Genomic DNA, 21605 nt, shown 5'->3' on the forward strand with positions numbered 1-21605 from the left:
TTCTGCACAATTAGAGAAATCAGTGCAAGACCTGCTTCTGGCCGGTCAGAGATGGTGAATCACTCCTGTGACATCACGCCCTGCCCCCTGTCTGCATCATCAGCCTGATCTCAGCAAGCACACACAATGTGAGACAGAGGCATGGAATATTTGTCTCCTAAGGTGGGAAAGCAGTGGGAGCAGGAGACAATGTAGATTGGCACAGAGGCCATTTTTCTTCTCTTCCTGGATTTCTATCAGCTACCACTGTGGCAGAACCGCACAGATATGGTAATACATTTTATAGACACATCTATGTAACTTTTAATGTACTTTTAATAGAAAACAAATTTTCCTTATCCGGAGTTCACCTTTAACATTCCCCAGAAGCATGTAGCATTGCTTACCTGTCTGACCCAATTCTGAAACCACCAAAAATTCTGTTGTTTTGGTGGTCTTTAGGGATGGTCCGAAACTGCCGAGGTTCGGGTTAGTATGAACCCGAACGCTCGGCATCAGATTCCCGATGTCTGCCCACTCCGTGGAGCGGGTGGATACAGCAGGAGGACCGCCTGGAAAACTGGGATACAGTCTATGGCTATGGCTGTATCCCAGTTTTCCAGGCGGTCCTTCCGCTGTATCCACCCGCTCCACGGAGCGGGCAGACATCGGGAACCTGATGCCGAGCGTTCGGGTTCATACGAACCCGGGCAGACAGTGGGAATCATTACCGAGGGTTCGGGTTCGGACCATCCCTAGTGGTCTTAGTTCTGTATTATGTGGTTGTACTTCCTGGTTGAGCAGTTGCTCAGTACTAAAAGTTCCAGAATGCATTGCATTCCTTCAGCAGTTCATTACAGTCCTCCACACTGCCTACTCCCCTCCTAAAGCTGGTGCAGAACATCTAGACTGTTCTCAAACAATGCAGCTGCTAAATTATTAAAGGGGTAGTTCACACATATATATAATTATTATTATTATTATTATTATTATTATTATTATTATTATTATTATTATTATTATTATATCAACTGGTCCCAGAAAGTGCCTGAGATTTGTAATTTTCTTCTATTAAAAAATCTCAAGTCTTCCAGTGCTTATCAGCTGCTGTATGCCCTGCAGAAAGTGCGGAATTCTTTAAAATCTGACACAATACTCTATGATGCCACCTCTGTCTATGTCAGAAACTGTCCAGAGAAGTAGAAAATTCCCATAGAAAACCTTTCCTGCTCTCCAGCCACTTCCTGCAGGACATACAGCAGCTGATACATACTGGAAGACGAGATTTTTTAATAGAAGTAAATTACAAATTTCTGTCACTTTCTGGTACCACTTGATTTGAAAGAACACATATTTGCTGAAGTCCCCCTTTAAATTGCAGTACTTTATCATTTGCAGTACTGTATCATTTCATTGTGGTCCCACACATGATGCTGTATTCTTTACCTGTAATGCTAACACTGGAATAAAGTAAAGAATTTTTAAGGCTTAATTTGGTCAGTACTGCTTTTTTACGTCTTATTTCTATGCATTTTTACAAATTTTTATGATCAAGCATTTGTCTTTAACCCCTTAAGGTCTGAGCCAATTTAGAAGGCCAAAGCACATGTATTTTTTTCACCTATTGACCCACAAGATCCCTTATTTTTTGCGCCACTAATTGTACTTTGCAATGAGACTTAATTTTTGCATAAAATCTAATGCAAAACCAGAAAAAAATTATATGTGTGGTGAAATTAAAAATAAAACACTTTTTTTTTAGTGGGGGGGATTGTGTTTTACTCCGTTCGACCTATGTTTTTTTTTTTGCCTTCCTTTAGATCAACACAGTAGGGTTTCTCTAGGTTGAACTTTATGGACTCTTGTCTTTTTTCAACCTTATTAACTATGTTACTATATTCCACCAAGCCAGCATCAGGTCTCATCCACAACTCACCATTCCAGAGCCAAAAGGGGAAGGGATACACCATCAGCTAGTTGGCAGACGAGTGCTCAGGAAGGCCTAGGCACTCGACTGGTACCCTAAGGGTCCTTTTACACAGAAAGATTATCTGACAGATTATCTGCCAAAGATTTGAAGCCAAAGCCAGGAACGGACTATAAACAGAGATCAGGTCATAAAGGAAAGCCTGAAATTTCTCCTAGTTTCAAATCTTTCTATGTAAATGGACCCTTAGGCAGCGGCGGCAGTCAACATCTGTCAAGCAGTGCACCTATTACAAAGACCAGCCCGCTGTGATAAGAGGTGTTGTAGTTTTTCAGTCTCGTTGGCGGCACAGACCATTGTGCCATATGCATTATCTGTGATCAGAAAGTTGGTCAGGTTTAGGTTCAAACCAGGGTACAACTTCAATGCAAAAGCACATGGAATGTCACCACCCCACTACCTGGAAGAGTCGGAGTCAGAAAAAATGTACTGAATCAAACTATGAAAAAAATCTTTTACATTTTATAATTGAGTTTTCATATGGATTTTATAAATGTTCCTCATTAATATAGTTTATGTTATATCAATCTAAGCCCTTTATAACAAACAGAAAAACCCTTTCTCACATTCATTTAGTTTTCTCCATGTATCAGTAATCTGGTCCCTATTTGGCAGCTTGTTTCTGAGCTGGAGTCCATTGTGTGTGGGGGGAGATCTGCTGTTCTCTTCCTGGATGATGGATGATAGTATATGAGAAGCAGTATAATATGAAGATATCCCATGTAATATAGAGAAGGAGAAGTCAAAAGTAGTGTAGCAGTAACCTCTATCCTCAGTGTGGTGTTTTATGTCTGAGAGAAGATTGTGTGTTTTTCTTCAGTGTGCTATGGCTGCAGCAGGCTGTGTGTGTATGTGCTATGGCTGCTGCAGGCTGTGTGTGTGCCATGGCTGCAGCAGGGTGTGTGCTTTTACTGCAGCGGACTGTGTGTGTGTGTGTGTGTGTGCGTGCTTTGGCTGTAGCAGGCTGTGTGTGTGCTATGGCTGCAGCAGGCTGTGTGTGTGTGTGTGTGTGTGTGTGTGTGTGCGTGCGTGTGTGTGCGTGTGTGTGCTATGGCTGCAGCAGGCTGTGTGTGTGCTATGGATGCAGAAGGCTGTGTGTGTGCTATGGATGCAGCAGGCTGGGTGTGTGTCTGTGCTATGGATGCAGCAGGCTGTGTGTGTGTGTGTGTGTGTGTGTGTGTGTTTGTGTGTGTGCTATGGATGCAGAAGGCTGTGTGTGTGCTATGGATGCAGCAGGCTGGGTGTGTGTCTGTGCTATGGATGCAGCAGGCTGTGTGTGTGTGTGTGTGTGTGTGTTTGTGTGTGTGCTATGGATGCAGCAGGCTATGTGTGTGTCTGTGCTATGGATGCAGCAGGCTGTGTGTGTGCTATGGATGCTGCAGGCTGTGTTTGTGTGTGTGTGTGTGTGTGTGTGTACACTATGGCTGTAGCAGGCTGTATGTGTGTGCTATGGATGCAGCAGGCTGTGTGTGCTATGGCTGCAGCAGGCTGTGTGTGTGCTATGGCTGCAGCAGGCTGCATGTGCATTAGAGAGAGAGGCAGGGGTAGTCTGGGCATAAGTGAAAAATCCAGAGGGGGCAGGGAGTTAGGATCATAATAAAAAAAGTCCTATTTACCCGTCCCGTGCCCCCACAGTGCTTTAAATCCTGTAATGTCATGACACCACTCAGAAATGCCTGCTCAGCAAATCAGAGAGTGAGATAGGACACAGCTGCAGTCACTGAGTGGCTGAATGAGTAGTTCCTGTGGGGTTGTGATGATTCAGGAGTGCGGACGCTGACCGAGAGCTGATAAATCTGACCTCTATATCACTATGTATCATTATACTGTATATAATTATGGCTGACCCCTCTATATGACTATGGCTGACCCCTCTACATCACTATGGCTGACCACTATATCAATTATGGCTGACCCCTCTATATGACTATGGCTGACCCCTCTACATCACTATGGCTGACCTCTCTGTAACACTATGGCTGACCCCTCTATATCACTATGAATAATCCCTCTATATCACTATGGCGGACCCCTCTATATCACTATGGCTGACCCCTCTATATCACAGAGATCTGGCATTGTTAGCAGTGTTTCTTTCTGTACAGTAAATATTTAGTTAGAAACATAGAAGATTGTCAGCAGGAAAAGACCACCTGCTCCATCTAGTCTAGTTCTGAGTTGTTCAGGACATGGAGGCTGGAGACTGGCTGCATCCACAGCACAAACAAGAGAATCTGCTATATATCTTTGCCTTATTCACTCAGAAGTCGCCAGAGGATCATGTAGGACATAACACTGTAGCTGCTAAGCCAGATCCACTTTACACTAGTTGGACAGATAGGTACCCTGGTGTCTGACTGGCCATTTAGAGTTGGAGTCGGGAGTCGTTCCTGATACAATTCAGGAGTCAGAGTAGGAGCTTTGGCTTACCAACTCCACAGCCCTGGTGCGCACGGAGGGAAACCTATGCCAACTCTGAGCTGCCATAGTTTTCCCTATCATGTTTCATAGCAAAAAAATATTAATTCAGCGGACCCAGAGTCACTATGCACCTTTTAGTAAATTTGGCTAAGAAAAGGGGGCAGGTCTTTATTTAAGACTGGCATACAAGTCCTTCAATAACCTCTTAACGACGCAGGACGAGTATACAGAGAGGGCTCCCAGCTCTCTGCAGCATGCGGTCCCCGGTTGCTATGTGCAGCTGGGTACTGCATGTATTAGCCGATCGCTTAATAATTAACTATTTAAATGCAGCTGTCAAAGCTGACGGCTGCATTTAAATAGTCTGTGTCCCCTTGTCCCTGGTGTCTAGTGGGGGGATCTACACCCCCCCATCCCCGCAATGTGATCACAGAGAGAAGATACCTTCTACTGAGCCAGCCGGGGTTGATCCCGACTATGCAATCACTGTATCTGTTCTGCTGCAGACCAGAATAATAGAGCACTGATATATTGGATCAGTGCTTTATTATATACACAGCATTGATCTCAAATTAACGTATGTGAAAAAAATCCCCTCCCCTAATAAAAGTTTAAATCACCCCCTTTTTCACATTTTATAAATAAAAATGAATAAAAAAATTAACATATTTGGTATCGCCGCATGCGTAATTGCCAAAACTAATAAATTATCACATTCCTGATCTTGCACGGTAAACAGTGTAAGCGAAAAAAACAGCCAAAGTGCAAAATTGCGCATTTGTGTCTACATCAAATCCCAAAAAAATGTACTAAAAAGTGATCAAAAAGTTGCATATATGCAAACAAGGTACCGAAAAAGGAACAGATCATGGCGCAAAACATGACACCTCACACAGCCCTATAGACCAAGCAATAAAAGCGTTATAAGGATGGGAATGGAGTAATTTTAAACACATTTAGCTTTTTTTTAAAGGTTTTAATTTTTTAAAAGCCATCAAATAAAATAAAAGTTACACAAGTTACATATCTTTGTAATCCTATTGACTTGAGGAACATAGATAACATGTCAGTTTTACCGTAAGGCGAGCAGCTTAAACACGAAACCCCTCAAAATAAAAAGAATTGCACTTTTTTTTCCAATTTCACTTCACCTATAATTTTTTTCTGGTTTTGCAGCATATTTTATGGAAAAATTAAGTCTGTAATTGCAAAGTATAATTGGTGTCGCAAAGAATAAGGGCTCATTAGGGTCTGTAGTGGAAAATATGCAAGCGCAGCGGCCTATTAAACACAAGGAGGAAAAAAACAAAAGCGCAAAAATAAAAACTGGCTCCGTCCTTAAAGGGTTAAAGGTACCTGCCAAAAATTCTGGCTTTTGTCAAAAGTTTTGATCAGTGAATAAAGCAATACTTCTATGACACACTGACATGCTGCAATGTGGATTCCCTTTAAATTCTGTAATTGTTAGTAGAGATGAGCAAAATGAATCTGACGATCCTCAATTTGCAGCGAATCAGGCATTAAATTTGCTTCATAGAGATTCGTGAATTCACCAGATTCGCTTTGCAAAATCGCTAAACATGGTGGCCGCACATGTTAGCTTACAAAACATTTTTTTGGTGGGAGTAAGGGATTATCCATAATCCGTTGTGCCCATGCAATCAGCTTCAAACCCCACTGTAATATCAGCTACCCCCCACCCTCTATATTAGGTGTTGGCTTCCTGGAAGCAGACAGTCGGCTGTGTCTAATGGAGAGTAGGTTGCAGCAGGTAGTTAGAGCAGGGAGGGAAATACAAAGATAAAAGGACAGAGAGGAGAGTGGATTGTGAATGGTTTTCTGTGGGAGCAGTGAAGCCAGTGTCCAGTATACCAAGTAACTGGGCGACTGTTGTTCATTATACCATGTCAGTGGGTGCTGGGTGTGCATTGTAGGAATTCACAGTAGACAAAGCGTATTAATAATTCACTGGGTGCTCATTTACCAATGTCCACTGCTGTCCTGGGAGAACATTGGTATTACTCTGCTGATCGACCAATGTCCACTATTGTCTATGGTGGAAATTGAATGATTGACAGTCTGATTGACGAACTTCATGAAGTGAATTTCCGAGTGATTCACTCATCTCTAGCTGTTAGGTAGTGCAAGCAAACAAACCAGACATTAATCGACTACTCAGACCAAAGTTAGATTGGCACTATCCTTAAAGAAAGGGGAAAAGCTTGGCAGCAAAATATCTGTGTCATTCTCCACATGTAGTACTCACATTTGTGACAAAGTACATTTAGGCGAAGAAACGTTTCAAACTTCAGTGCAGAATTAGGCAAGAACTATCTAGAAAACGTTCCCAAAGCACAGCTACTTTCCAGTTTCATAATTATGAATTTTGCTTCTGTTAAGCACATTTAGAATGAGGCCATATGAAAAACTTGTGCTGGAAAATACTGAACGTTGCCATGTCAGATCATGTGATGTCCCAGAATGAAGTGCTGGTCAAAAGGATTCCTAACAAAGTGTAGTCAGATGAGATGACACTGAGGTAACACATCCCTATACAGTAAAGGGTTATGGGTAAAAACACTTAATACATTTTCCACTGGCCACTACTTTACTAATGTTACAGTACATTTCACAATGGCCTATTGATGGTGCATGGAAAATGTGGTGGAAAAAAACATATTTAGCTTTCCTTTGAATATATCACTATATATCAAATTACTCCATTATCTCCTAATCACTTTACCTGGTACAGGTGTCACAACGCTCATTGAGGGGGGTTACTCTCCATGCCATTGCTCCCAGTCTTTCAATTTCATTTTCCCAGTCTAAAGCTGACTCAAACATACGTGTGGGATAGTCCAGGAGTGTCGTGCTTTCTCTCTTGTCTAAGAAAATCAATAGATGTCATCAATTATGCCTAAAGTGTCCCTGTCGTTTAGCAAAACTTTTGATAAATTAAAGAAACAAAAGTTTTGATCAGTCAGAGACAATCATTGGAATGAGCAACGAGCACAAGGCTGCATGCTTCACTTCTCGAATCACTGCGATCTCCATCTAATTGCAGAAGTAAAGCCCCATTAACTTATGGTTGCAAGCTAAGGAGTGCCCTTTTCCCTGCTCATTTTAGCAATCAGTGGGGCTCTAAACAGTCAGGCCCTGACTGATCAAAACCTTTGACATGTCTCTGTAGCATGTTAAAAATTTTGTTAAATGGCGGGAACACTTTGATGTATTATTGATTATTGTACTGTATAGCAATCCCATGTTACAGCCTCTATTATAGCGCACAGCTACTCTTACAGTTTTCTGAATGGCATTGGATATAGTCACTGACAATAAGACACTGAGCCCACTAAGGATATTTGGAGGTTTGGGTTCCAAAATCTTGTAAACCATTATACCGTCCGTAACTTGGGATTGACACAAGAGAAATTAAGCAGTAGTAGTAGCTCTCCGTAAGCCATAAAAATGTTATTCAGAAATTGATATACACTTTAAGGCCGGTGTAGCAGGCCAGAAGAACCCCTGTCCAGATAATACCCAGGTATAGTTTGGCCTAGGCCAGAGTATACCCTGAGGCATAATATGGCCTAGGTCAGAGTATACCCCGGGGTATAAAATAGCCTAGGCCAAACTATACCCCTCCATGCCAGAATATACCCTGGGGTGTAAAATAGCCTAGGCTGGTATACCCATCCAGGCCAGAATATATCCATCTAATGTCGAACCAGGCCAAAGTATACCCCGGGGCATAAACTCTATACCTAGGGAGTAAAACGGCCTAGGCCAGACTATATCTCTCCAGGCCATAATGTTATTACTTCACTGCTTTTCTCACCCCTAGCCCAGGCCGAAGTATACCCCAGGGGATATATTTTCATACCCAGGGGTATAATATAGCCTAGGCCATACTCTAAACCTGGGTATAGTCTAGCTCAGGCAACCCAGGGGATAAACTATATATTTGGGGGGTCTAGGCCAAATTATCATGTTATCATGTCACTGGTTTTCTTACTTCTGAGCCAGGCTACAGCATACCCCAGGGGATATATTCTATACCGAAGGGTGTAAAATAGGTTAGGCCAGAATATATATCTCTCCAGGTCAAAATGTTATCACTTCACTGGTTTTCTCACAATCTCTCTAATTTGTTGAAAAGTGTGCATATTTTTTTTTATCATACTCAGATACACAGCTGCTTCCTCTTGTTGGAATATACAGTACATTGCTTACATTGAACTGACAGTAGATGGTGCTGTTCCATTTTTTGAGCAAAAATCACCATTAGACCCAAGTGCCTTGATACATCTTGCACAATTTATTGCATAATTTATGCCTAAGGCTGGATTCACACTGCAAAAACAGTGTAAACCCAGCCTAAAACAGCTTGGCTACAAAGCTACGCTAGGGTAGGATTTTGCAGGGGGAAAAAATGAAAATTTGCACATGATAATTCTAATGAAAATCAGTGTGTGCCCGCATCCCAATTCACCATAGCACACAATGTAAAGTGCAGAAGGAGCCACACTTTCCATTGTGTTAACTGACAGTTCTGTGCAGCTGCTATTCAATGAATAGCAGCCGCACAAAACTGACATGTCAGTTCTCGCTGCGACCGCTACAGATCCTGGCCAGAGTGTATACTATGTATACACTCCGACCGGGATCCCATTGACTGCAATGCAAAATAAATTTTCTATAAATCATGGCTGTTGTTGCAAACCGGCAGCAACGGCGGTGATTAGTAGAAAATATACGTTGTGTGAACTTAGCCTTAGGAAAGGGTGGGCTGAGACAGATCAGGACCAGCAGATATCAAATATTATAGGGTCCTTAACAACAACTAGAGCTATGATATATTTGGTTTGAGTCTTGCATTTAAAGAGCATTTGAACAGAATTGATCAACAGGTCATCAGACAAATGTCACATCTTAGCAAATAACAGCAAAAAAAAAAAAAAAAAAGAGACAATAAATGCTTCAATGCTTACCTAGACTTGTTAACATGGCCTCTTGTTGCACCATCGAGCTGATAACCTGTTGGTTCTTAGCCATAGCATTTGTCATCTAACAAAATGAGAAATACAAACAGGTCAGTATGAGATATACCATATTCTCTATCTAGGTACCGGAATCTACTATACCTGGTATCTTGCCAATGTTTATGGAATCTGAGGTAGAAGCCCCAGTAAAAATCTTTATTATATTTATTCATGGGAGTACTTTAGTCCTGTTAAGCTTTACCCAGACTGGCCTACTTGGAGGTCTAGCATTAAAGGGGTATTCTGGAGAGAAAAAAAAATTAGATTGTTTCCATTTAAAAAAAACCTAAATCCTACCAGTACTTATCGACTGCTGTATGCCCTGTAAAAAGTGTTGTATTTTTTACAGTCTGACACGGTGTTACTTGCTGCCACCTCTGTCTGTGTAGAGCAGTAGGAAATAGCCATAGAAAACCTCTTCTCCTATGGACAGTTCCTAAGGCATACAGAGGTGTCAGCAGGTAAAACCATGTCAAACTGGAAAGAATATAGCACCTCCTGCACCATCTGATAAGTACCTGCTGTAGGTTTTTAAATAGAAGTCAAATCTGTATGATTTTCTGGCTCCAGCTGATATAAAAACTTTTTTTTTTTTGGGGGGGGGGGAGGGGGCAGAGCGAGTGGTTGCTTACCACACCAGGGGTGGCAGTGAGGCCGTGGCGCTGTATTCCTGTTTCCAGTGTCTCCATTGATTAGGGCTATACAGATGGGGCACAAGCTCACTTAAAGGGACAGCAGCCCATTACTGATACTTGCAGATCTTAGACAACTGTCTTAAAGTGCTGGATCCCCAACTCCACAAGATGCTGCATGGTCGCAACATACAGACTGTATGTCTGCCACTTTTCAGCAAGGTTTTTGTAATCTCCTGTCCCAGCTTACTGTCAAAAATGACTTTTAATCACTGATATAAGAGGTCAAGGAGGCATGCAGGCCAGAAAGGACATCCAACATAAATTGCATGTAGAAACACTAGAAGAGGATCACAATGCTAGCCATGCCTATACTGGGCAAATACAATCTAACATCTCCATCCAAACAGCTACCTTTGACAATATGCAGTGCAGTGGTGTAACTACTGCGGCTGCTATGGAGCCCCTCACAGTCAGTTTGCCATGTGTGACGTTTCCACTCTCCCTGGTTTGTACTGCAACTAGATAACCAGGGGAGAAACTGTACTGAAGCCGGCCCTGCCCTGCGTCTCGGCTGGCTCCTGCTGCACTGCTGGGCGGGAACAGCAGGGGTTAATTGCTTATTACGTCTGCTGTTCCAGGAAGCACAGGCCACCACAGCACTGTCTCCTCCCCCAATCTAAGTGTATGTACGCAGGTCCCCTCTTTTGTGCCGTACACTTACGGGGGGGGGGGGGGGAGTCAGAGTTCCAGGAGCCAGGACTGAGGGGAGCACTTCACCATCTGCAGCGGAGGTGGGGGGCTACAGAGATCGCTGGCTAGCTGCCTGTCACAGTACAGCAGCTATAGCAGGTTAGCAAACTAAACTAAGTTTGTAGGGGAGCTGGGGAGGCAGGGGTGCCAGCCAGGCAGGCTAAGGTGTGTCTGTGTTATGAGCACTGGCAGCATCCTGCAGCGTCTAGCAGTGATCCCTGGCTACAGCTAATGGCTGTCAGGGGTCAAATAGAGGCTGCAGGACGCTGGGCTCCTGGTGTGTGCTCCTTGTGTAGCTCCCCCTCCCTCCAGCTCCTCTTCATGCACGATCTGACCCTCTTCCTCTGTCACCTTGGCTTCCCCCCCCCCCCCTGCTGGAACTGGTGTAATGTTACAGCAGTCGGGACGATGGGGGAGAAGTCTGCTGTGTGAGAAGCCCAGCCTACTGCTGCTGCCAAGGACAGAATGGGGATGCACCACTACACCCAGCATGCTGCCAGGGGCGGTCTTGGCATTTCTGGGGCCCCAAGCGAAGTTATGTCTGGGGCCCCCCCCTCGACACGCGTTCCAAAACAATAGACCGCTGTGTGTTGCCCCCAGTAGTATATACCCCTTGTGCGCTACTGCCAGTACTATATACTCCTTGTGTGCTGCCTCCAATAGTATATACCATTTGTGTCCTGCCCCCAGTAGTATATACCCCTTGTTTGCTTCCCCCAGTAGTATATAGACCCCTGTGTGTTCCCCCAGTTATATATAGCCCCCCCCCGTGTGCTCCCCCAGAAGTATATAGACCTCCTGTGTGCTGCCCCAGTTGTATATAGACCCTCTGTGTGCTCTCCCACTAGTATACAGGCCCCCTGTGTGCTCCCTCAGGGGTATTTAGCCCCCCTGTCTGCTCCCCCACTTGGATATAGACCTCCTGTGTGCTCCTCCACTTGGATATAGACCCCTGTGTGCTCCTCCAGTAGTATATAAACCCCCTGTGTGGTTCCCCCAGTAGTATATAGACCCCCTGTGTGCCCCACCAGTATTATATAGACCCCTTGTGTGCTGCCCCAGTAGTATAAAGACCCCTGTGTGCTCCCCCAGTTATATATAGACCACCTGTGTGCCTTACAAGTAGTAAATAGACCCCCTGTATGTTCCCCCAGTAGTATATAGACCCCCTGTGTGCCCCACCAGTAGTATATAGACCCCTGTGTGCTCCCCCAGTAGTATATAGCCCCCCTGTGTGCTCCCCCACTTGGATATAGACCTCCTGTGTGCTCTCCAAGTTGTATATAGACCCCATTCTGCTGCCCCAAGTAGTATATAGACCCCTGTGTGCTCCCCCAGTAGTATATAGCCCCCCTGTGCGCTCCCCCACTTGGATATAGACCTCCTGTGTGCTCTCCAAGTTGTATATAGACCCCATTCTGCTGCCCCAAGTAGTATATAGACCCCCTGTGTGCTGCCCCCAGGAGTATATAGACCCCTCTGTGAAGCCCCAGTAGTCTATAGCCCCCCTGTGTGCTCCCCCTGTTATATAGCCCCCCTGTGTGCTCCCCCCCATTTATATAGACCTCCGATGTGTGCTCCCCCAGTTAAACAGACCCCTGTGTGCTCCCCCTCCCATATAGTATATAACACAATAAAACAAACACTTATACTCACCTGGGTCCGGGCGTCTCCTCTTCTCTTCACTCTTGTGGCCGCAGGAAGGGTTTTCCCTGCGATCACAAGAGACTGCACTCCCCTTGTCCTGGCGTCGATGCTCCAGTGATGTCACTGGAGCGCCGGCACCACAAGGACAAAGCTGCCACTTGTGACCGCAGGGAAAACCCTTCCTGGGGCCACAAGAGTGACTGACAGGAAGGGAGCCAATATCTCCTGCCCTGTCAGTGCTGCTGCATGTAACTATGAGCGCTCATTACGAGTGCTCATAGTTATAGTTCAGATGGCAGCAGCGAGCGGGACAGCGGCCCTGTCCAGCGGTCTTAAGCACAAGAGCAGGGCGTGGGGGCCCCCCTGGATGTTGGGGGCCCCAAGCGATCGCTTGGGGTGCTTGATGCCAAAAACCGCCACTGCATGCTGCTAGAGTTAGTAGGTATATTAACTGTACATGTAGTGTGTGTGTATGAATGTATGTGTATAATGGATAAATGTATGTGTTACATGTCATGTGTATAGTAAGCGTCACCATGTACTGTGTATAGGAGCTGCAGCCATTCTGTGGCCTCATCAGTCCTATGTAATTGCTGCCTGTGACCACTGAGGCCGGTGACTGGCTGCAGCGCCCTATGTATAGCTTATGATGATGTCACTAATGTAATTCTGTGTTTTATTTTCGTGTTATTCAGTCACTATGTGGCAGTCACTCTATGGCAGTAATATTGGTCTGTATATAGTGTGTTTCTGGGTCATTATGTGGTGGTCAGTCTATGGCAGTAATATTGGTCTGTATATAGTGTGTATATAGTCATTATGTGGCAGTCACTCTATGGCGGTAATATTGGTCTGTATATAGTGCATATAGAGCCATTATACAGTGGTCACTCTATGCCAGTAATATTGGTTTGTATATAGTGTTTTTCTGGGTCATTATGTGGCGGTTATATTGGTCTGTATATAGTGTGTTTCTGGGTCATTATGCAGTGGTCATAGAGTGGAGATATTATTGATCTTTATATAAGTGCGTTTTCTTCAGTAACAGTAATTACTTGGTCCTGATATATTTTTAAAAAATCAACCAAAAAATATTGCATATAAATAGTTTTTTGGTGTCAGTCTTTTACAACACCAGCGACAGTCTTGGCAAGCCACCTTCTGAGCTGAGTAAATGTGACTAAAGGTGGCCATACACTTTCAATAACTGTTGGCTGAACAATCCTTCGCTGACAGTCCAAAGAGGTTGTGCATTGATTTGCCATCACATCCGAACTCCTATGTCCACAGACATCATTTGTCAGAGGACTGTCTGGAGAGTCCATATACCTTACACTGACATCCGAACTGGGGGGCCCCATTGGAAAGTTTGCTATGGGGCCTAGCCACTTCTAGATACACCCCTGATGCAGTGCCACATTGAGGATTTGGACAATAAGGGTGAACCTAATAATATGATGATCTTACTACCATTCTAGAGGGCATATTTTAATACCATCTTAGAAGAGCCATCTTCTCACAATGTCAAGTTCGACAGAGCTCATTAAGCTCTTAAATCTAATCCCACCTCTGGAGCACCTAGAGATGTCATTTGTCACATCGAAAGTTGGACACCCTGTAATCTCATGGAATCTATCTGACCTCTGCAAAGCCCTCAAGATTTCTGTATCAAAGATCTCCCACTGGACTGTTGCTTCTCTTTCACCACCTCCACCACCTGGCATTTTACCCATCACAAGAGGAGACATTCTAGATCAAGTGATTCTGCATCGCCTCTTGGTCTGGCCACTGGTCCCGCCCCTTGAGTAGATATGATGTCTCTGGGACACTCTGCATATAGTAAACACTTTCCCATAAGTGTTTACTATATTTGGGTCCTTCATATACAGTAAGTATCTAGAATGTATAGCTGCCTACGATGTCCGGTGATCAAGGAGGAATGACCCCATTTTAGAATAGGTGTGCAAAGAGCACACAAAAGTCTTACCAGGAGGTAGATTCTGAAGAAGTGAGATGGCTACTGAGAGAGTCAAAACAGGGACTGAGAGACACGTCCTCCTTCTGGATTAAGAAGAACCCAGCACCGGCTGGAGAGGAGAACTTACAGATTAAGTCCTTCTGCAAATTCTTCTTGATATAAGCGGACATGGCCACAGTCTCCAGGACCGAGAGCGGGGACACTCTACCACAAGGGGGCATAGCACCCATGGTCACTGTGGTAGTAGTATGTCAGCCTCCTTTTAAGAAAATACATCCACCAAGATCTTGGTATTGAGCCGGGAGGCCAGGCAACAGCTTGAAGGAATCTGACATACGAAGAAATCCAGACCTGAGAAGCCTGCAGACAGTGGTCAAACCTATCCGAACACCAACGTAAGATTTTTCCTGTCTTCCAGTAAAGGTTGGGAGCGTGGAGCTGTAGCCAAGGAAGATTCAACATGATAGCTGAGGAAGAATGAGACAAGACAAGTAGAGTTCCTCTGTAGTAACTTGAGGAGGGCAGTCTCTGCAGAAGACGCTCAAGCTGACTCCTCGAACACACCGGAACTCTAATAGGAAGGCCTGGAACGGTGAACGGATCATTTAGATCCCACAGTGGCTAAAGCCTTTTCCTCAAGGAGGCTGATGACAAATGCCACCTGGTAAATTGTTCACCATAAGTTTGATGTGCATGGTGCACTGTGACATGAAGCCCCTGCACATTTTTGGATCACCACCAGGCCAGGCATAGTTTCGGCCAAGAGGAGATGTCATAGGCACCAGAGGTGATGGAGGTGCTGGTGGGGCCTGCTGAGTTGCAGCTGCAGGGTGGACAGCTACTGGAGCTGCCGGGACTGCTGAGTGATCTGTTGAGTCTGCTAGGCGACCACTCTGGCGGTTTCACAGACTTCCGGCACCTTGCCGGGATCCCTGGTTGGAGCCTACTGTAACAAATGGAGTCGTGGATCTGCTGTACACAAGGGAGTGGAATCTAAGGGACCACTGGTCTTCACTGCAAGGTGGGATGGACTTGCTGCAGCAGGCAACCCCCAGGTCGCTACCCCTGGATTGGCTTGCTAGCGGTGGCAGCGGGTGAGGTGCAGCTGGAGACAGGTAGGCAGGCAGGCAGGCTGAGACACAGCAGGACTCACGGCCAGAACTGTACAACAGTCACGGGCTGGAACCACAGACAGGCAGCAGGAAACATGGGAGAGCTAGTACCACACAATATGGAAGAATGCAGAGGATCCAACACAGGGGTCAGGGATTTATAGGGGAGTGTTTTGGGTGCTGCATCAATTAGGGACCTACTGTCCCTTTAAATCTGTGGAAGCCGCGCGCCCTAGGAGTGTAGAGCGGTGAGGTGCCTCAGGGGGCCGAAGAGGAAGTGGCACTGGGCCCGGGCACGTGGGCTCCGACGAACGCAGGAGGAGAGGAGCCAGGAGAGCGGGTGCAGCTGGAGACAAGTAGGCAGGCAGGCTGAGACACAGCAGGACTCACGGCCGGAACTGTACAGCAGTCACAGGCTGGAACCACAAACAGGCAGCAACACGGGAGAGCTAGTACCACACAATATGGAAGAATGCAGAGGCTCCAACACAGGGGTCAGGGATTTACAGGGGAGTGTTTTGGGTGCTGCACTAATTAGGGACCTACTGACCCTTTAAATCTGTGGAAGCCGGCAAGCGGGTGCAGCAGTGGCCCGAAGCACAGGACACTGGCACCCTAACAATATGTTGCTGTCTATGGTGAGACTTACAATTCATTCCATACTTGTTATTATCCATTCTCCTTTTCCCAGTTCTGAGCTGCTATTTTCTGCTGAAGACACAAAAAAAACTGTGTGTGTGCTTTTCTCTCATCTCCCACTCCTCCCGCCTCCCTTCTGAGACGGATGATGTAAACAGGTCCCTATCTGCATCTTTTAGCAACTCTTTAATGCTGGGAGTATTAACCACAGTGAGTTCATCAGCAACTTGACCAGATTAACCCTCCCAGCATTACAAAGAAGCTACAAAGTTGAGACAGCAGCCAAACACTTTTTTACATCAGCCATCTCAGAAGAGAGGGGGGAGACGGGGGAAGACTGAGAAAAAAGCTCTCACACAGTATATTTGTGTCTTCAGCTGAAATCAGCACTCTTTTAGGAATTATCATTGCTGAAGGTCTACTTCTCTATTCTAGGCAGCATTTTTATGAAAATGGTAATAAAGCACATACTCCATTGGCACGAATGTTTAACAGTGCTCTGTAGGGATGCACGATGCACCGAAAAATCGATTCTACTATCGATTTTAGGGGCATTTTTTCGGTTCGATACCAGGATTTCCTGGTATTCGATACTTTATGATAAACCGCGCAGCAGTGCGGCTTATCATAAAGTACACAGCAGAAGACATGGCAGGCAGTGAGCTGAGTGCCTGCCATGTGCTCTGCGTGGCCTCCCTGGTGTCACCTCCTCTGTCCACCCGCCCTCACTCTCTCCGCTCCCGGCGGCGCTAACTTCCAATAGCCGGCACACAGCGATCGTATGTGCCGGCTATTTAACTGTATAGATGCCGCTGTCACACTGACAGAGGCATTATCCCCCTCTCCTAACCTGCTCCCTATGTAGCAGGGGTCGGCTACTGTGTGTAGCAGACCCCCACTACTAATGACTGCGGCCGGCAGTCATTTACCCTTTAGTGAAAGGGTCAGAGCAGGGTCGGCGGCTGCAGAGGGAGAGCGGCCGGCGCTTCATGAAGAGAAGGCTGAGGGCGGGGAGGAGATGCGGCCACTACATCACTACACTGTAAGGTGGGGGCCACAGGACTATGAGGGGGCGGCAGGCCGGGGCCGGCAAGACACTCCCGGGGCGGACATCAGCTATGTGAGAGAGGTGAAGAGAGGGTCGGCCTGGCTCTCACTGGGATGGGGGGAGGGGGGTCTGCAGCCTGCAGTTTACCTTGCTGCCCAAATCCAGGTCACCCTGCTGGGTCAGTGGTCACCATGCCCTGACAGCAGGAATACAGCTCCCATCATCCCCGATAGCTGGTGTGTGTCTGTGTATGTGTGTGTGTTACATGACTACAGCTCCCATCATCCCCCTTGATAGCTGGTGTGTGTGTGTTACATGACTACAGCTCCCATCATCCCCCCTGATAGCTGGTGTGTGTGTGTGTGTGTGTGTTACATGACTACAGCTCCCATCATCCCCCCCTGATAGCTGGTGTGTGTGTGTGTTACATGACTACAGCTCCCATCATCCCCCCTGATAGCTGGTGTGTGTGTGTGTGTTACATGACTACAGCTCCTATCATCCCCCCTGATAGCTGGTGTGTATGTTACATGACTACAGCTCCCATCATCCCCCCTGATAGCTGGTGTGTGTGTGTTACATGACTACAGTTCCCATCATACCCCCTGATAGCTGGTGTGTGTATGTTACATGACTACAGCTCCCATCATCCCCCCTGATAGCTGGTGTGTGTGTGTGTGTGTTACATGACTACAGCTCCCATCATCCCCCCTGATAGCTGGTGTGTGTGTGTTACATGACTACAGCTCCCATCATCCCCTGATAGCTGGTGTGTGTTTGTGTGTGTGTGTGTGTGTGTTACATGACTACAGCTCCCATCATCCCCCCTGATAGCTGGTGTGTGTGTGTGTGTGTTACATGACTACAGCTCCCATCATCCCCCCTGATAGCTGGTGTGTGTGTGTGTTACATGACTACAGCTCCCATCATCCCCCCCGATAGCTGGTGTGTGTGTGTGTGTGTGTTACATGACTACAGCTCCCATCATCCCCCCTGATAGCTGGTGTGTGTGTGTTACATGACTACAGCTCCCATCATCCCCCGATAGCTGGTGTGTGTGTGTTACATGACTACAGCTCCCATCATCCCCCCTGATAGCTGGTGTGTGTGTGTGTGTTACATGACTACAGCTCCCATCATCCCCCCTGATAGCTGGTGTGTGTGTGTTACATGACTACAGCTCCCATCATCCCCCCTGATAGCTGGTGTGTGTGTGTTTTACATGACTACAGCTCCCATCATCCCCCTGATAGCTGGTGTGTGTGTGTGTGTTATATGGCTACAGCTCCCATTATCCCCCTGATAGCTGGTGTGTGTTTGTGTGTGTGTGTGTGTGTGTGTGTTACATGACTACAGCTCCCATCATCCCCCCTGATAGCTGGTGTGTGTTACATGACTACAGCTCCCATCATCCCCCCTGATAGCTGGTGTGGGTGTTACATGACTACAGCTCCCATCATCCCCCTGATAGCTGGTGTGTGTGTTACATGACTACAGCTCCCATCATCCCCCCTGATAGCTGGTGTGTGTGTGTGTTTTACATGACTACAGCTCCCATCATCCCCCTGATAACTGGTGTGTTACATGACTACAGCTCCCATTATCCCCCTGATAGCTAGTGTGTGTGTGTGTTACATGGCTACAGCTCCCATCATCCCCCTGATAACTGGTGTGTTACATGACTACAGCTCCCATCATCCCCATGATAGCTGGTATGTGTTACATGACTACAGCTCCCATCATCCCCCTGATAACTGGTGTGTTACATGACTACAGCTCCCATCATCCCCCTGATAACTGGTGTGTTACATGACTACAGCTCCCATCATCCCCCTGATAGCTGGTATGTGTTACATGACTACAGCTCCCATCATCCCCCTGATAATATTTCTAATATTGAGGGTTTTTTTGTGTTTTTTTTTTTTAAATATAATTTATTAAGTATCGAATTGGTATCGAGCATTGAAAAAAAAAATGTTGGTATTGGTATCGAACTAAAAATTCTGGTACCGTGACATCACTAGTCCTCTGGCACTGGCACTGTCGTTATAAGTTTCAAAACTTAAATTAACAAGAGATGTGATACAAAGCATTTTTGCAATTTACAGTCTGTCCTGTGTTTCCCAAGTCATCTGCACACTTACAGAGAAGACAGTCAGTTGTTTGATGAATTAAGCCGTGATATTCTGTAGTGGCCAGACTTCACGTGTTTAGTCTTTTTTTCAACCAGCACAAGAATAAAAAGCTGCCTTCAGTACGTATACTTTGTTTTACAGCATGATATAAAAAAAATAAAAATAATAATGAATGTATATTGCAAACTATATTGCTATGTTTACCATATACTGCTGATTTAGACATTGAAAGTTAAAACAACACTAACACTTTAAATATCATCCCAAGGAAATTTCCTTTATTTTTGTAAAATATTTCTCTAAATGATATTCTCTGGCCTTCAATCTGCCCTCGTACCCAGAGGCTTGCAGTCCGCAAATAAATTACTTTTTAATTAGGCTGGGTTCACACTACGTATATTTCAGTCAGTATTGTGGTCCTCATATTGCAACCAAAACCAGGAGTGGATTAAAAACACAGAAAGGATCTGTTTACACAATGTTGAAATTGAGTGGATGGCCGCCATTTAATTGCAAATATTTGCTGTTATTTTAAAACAACGGCTGTTATATTGAAATAATGGCAGTTATTTACTGTTATATGGCGGCCATCCACTCAATTTCACCATTGTGTGGACAGAGCCTTTCTGTGTTTTTAATCCACTCCTGGTTTTGGTTGCAGTATGAGGACCACAATACTGACTGAAATATACGTAGTGTGAACCCAGCCTTATAAAGGATTATCTGTGGAGACTGTGGAGGCTTTAAATTTCCTATTTCATCTGAAGAATTAGCAGATGTACTTAAGTCTCTTCCAGCTGGACGGTCCCCAAGCCCAGACAGTTTCACATACCTATATTATAAAATTTTCTCCTCTGAGTTGTCTTCTTGGTTAACTTCCCTCTTTATGTGTATTGTCTACACCTCCCTCTCTTTGTAGACAACACATCATTCTCCGAGGTCACAAGAGTCCTGGCCAGATTTTGTCTCTGAGCTCTAGCCCCACTGAGCAGCTATTGCAGCCAAAATCACCAACTCTCTGTCATATATATATATATATATATATATATATATATATATATATGTATATATATATATATATATATATATATATATATGTGTGTATATATATATATATATATATATATATATATATATATATATATATATATATATTAATTGGCACATTCAGGGAGAGTAATAGTACAGCAGGTGTTGCTAACACACTGTCTGCAATAGTCTGCAGTGAAATGAAATGTTCTGAAACAGCTTTGGGTGGAGAATTGGCAGGAGTACTGGGGGTGGGCAATAGGTAGGGTGAGGGGGCTGTGATGGAGCTCTGAGGGAAAGCAGTGCAGTGCAGAAATACAGAACCAAAACATCCTAAACAAATAGATTTTTGATGATTTCGGAACTGGAGCAGACAGATAAACAAAGCTATATGCTTCTGAAGTATGATTATTTTTTATGTTTTAGCTGATTTTGCTACCCCATACACCTTATGCTTTTGTCAGCTGTCCACTGACAAATTATGTCGGTGGAGATGGGGGTTGGGCATTATGGTTCTCTGAGAAATAACCATACCCCTCCCCTCGAGCCATGGCAAATGTTTGGGTGGGTTCAGATTACGGAATTCTCGCGGATAAATTCTGCGGAATTGCGTCGCCTGTATGCGCTCACAGCCGCACGCCTTTCTGCTGGCTCCATAGACACCATTCTATGGGCCGTCTGATTCCGCTGAAAGAATCGACGTGACAATTCTTTCAGCGGAATGCGGAATCAGCCGGCCCATAGAATGGTGTCTATGGAGCCGGCGGAAAGGCGCACGGCCGTGAGCGTGTACAGGCGACGGAATTCCGCGGATTTTATCCGTGTGAACCCGTTCTTTCTGTGTACTCTAAGGGTGTCTTCACACGTACTGGATCAGCAGTGAATTTCACGCTGCAAGTTTGCAACAAAATCCGCAGCAGATCCTGGTATAGTGAAGTTCTTTGGGGTGGAATTTTCATTCCACTGCAGATATGTGACCCGGCCCCTTTAACCCCCGGCCGCCCGCAGCCCCGGCTCCGCGGCTGTGTGAAGCCCCTATTTCACGGGTCGTTTACAGGAGCAAACGAGCGCTCTCAGCTATTCAGCGCGGCAGCAGCGAGCGGGTGAGTGCGGGAGGGGAGGCGGGGAGCTGCCGGGGGGGGGGGGGGGTGCTGCCCGGATGATTGCTGATCGTCCGGGCAGCCCATAAAATACAGCAGCATC

At 45.5% G+C, this 21605-nt stretch overlaps 1 protein-coding gene across 2 annotated transcripts in view; it reads right to left on the bottom strand.

The window, feature by feature from the left end:
* Positions 1 to 21605, bottom strand: part of MTMR11 (myotubularin related protein 11) — a 124325-nt gene that overhangs the window by 58220 nt on the left and 44500 nt on the right. For both annotated transcript variants that reach the window (XM_069950988.1, XM_069950986.1), the window contains exons 6-7: positions 9379 to 9454; positions 7131 to 7272 (exon numbers count right to left, since the gene is read on the bottom strand). In XM_069950988.1, coding sequence (XP_069807089.1) covers positions 7131 to 7272; positions 9379 to 9454 — 218 coding nt within the window. The remainder of the gene's footprint in view (positions 1 to 7130; positions 7273 to 9378; positions 9455 to 21605) is intronic.

The sequence above is a fragment of the Dendropsophus ebraccatus genome, chromosome 13 (genome assembly GCF_027789765.1).
Source record: "Dendropsophus ebraccatus isolate aDenEbr1 chromosome 13, aDenEbr1.pat, whole genome shotgun sequence".
NCBI classification, from domain to species: Eukaryota; Metazoa; Chordata; class Amphibia; order Anura; family Hylidae; genus Dendropsophus; species Dendropsophus ebraccatus.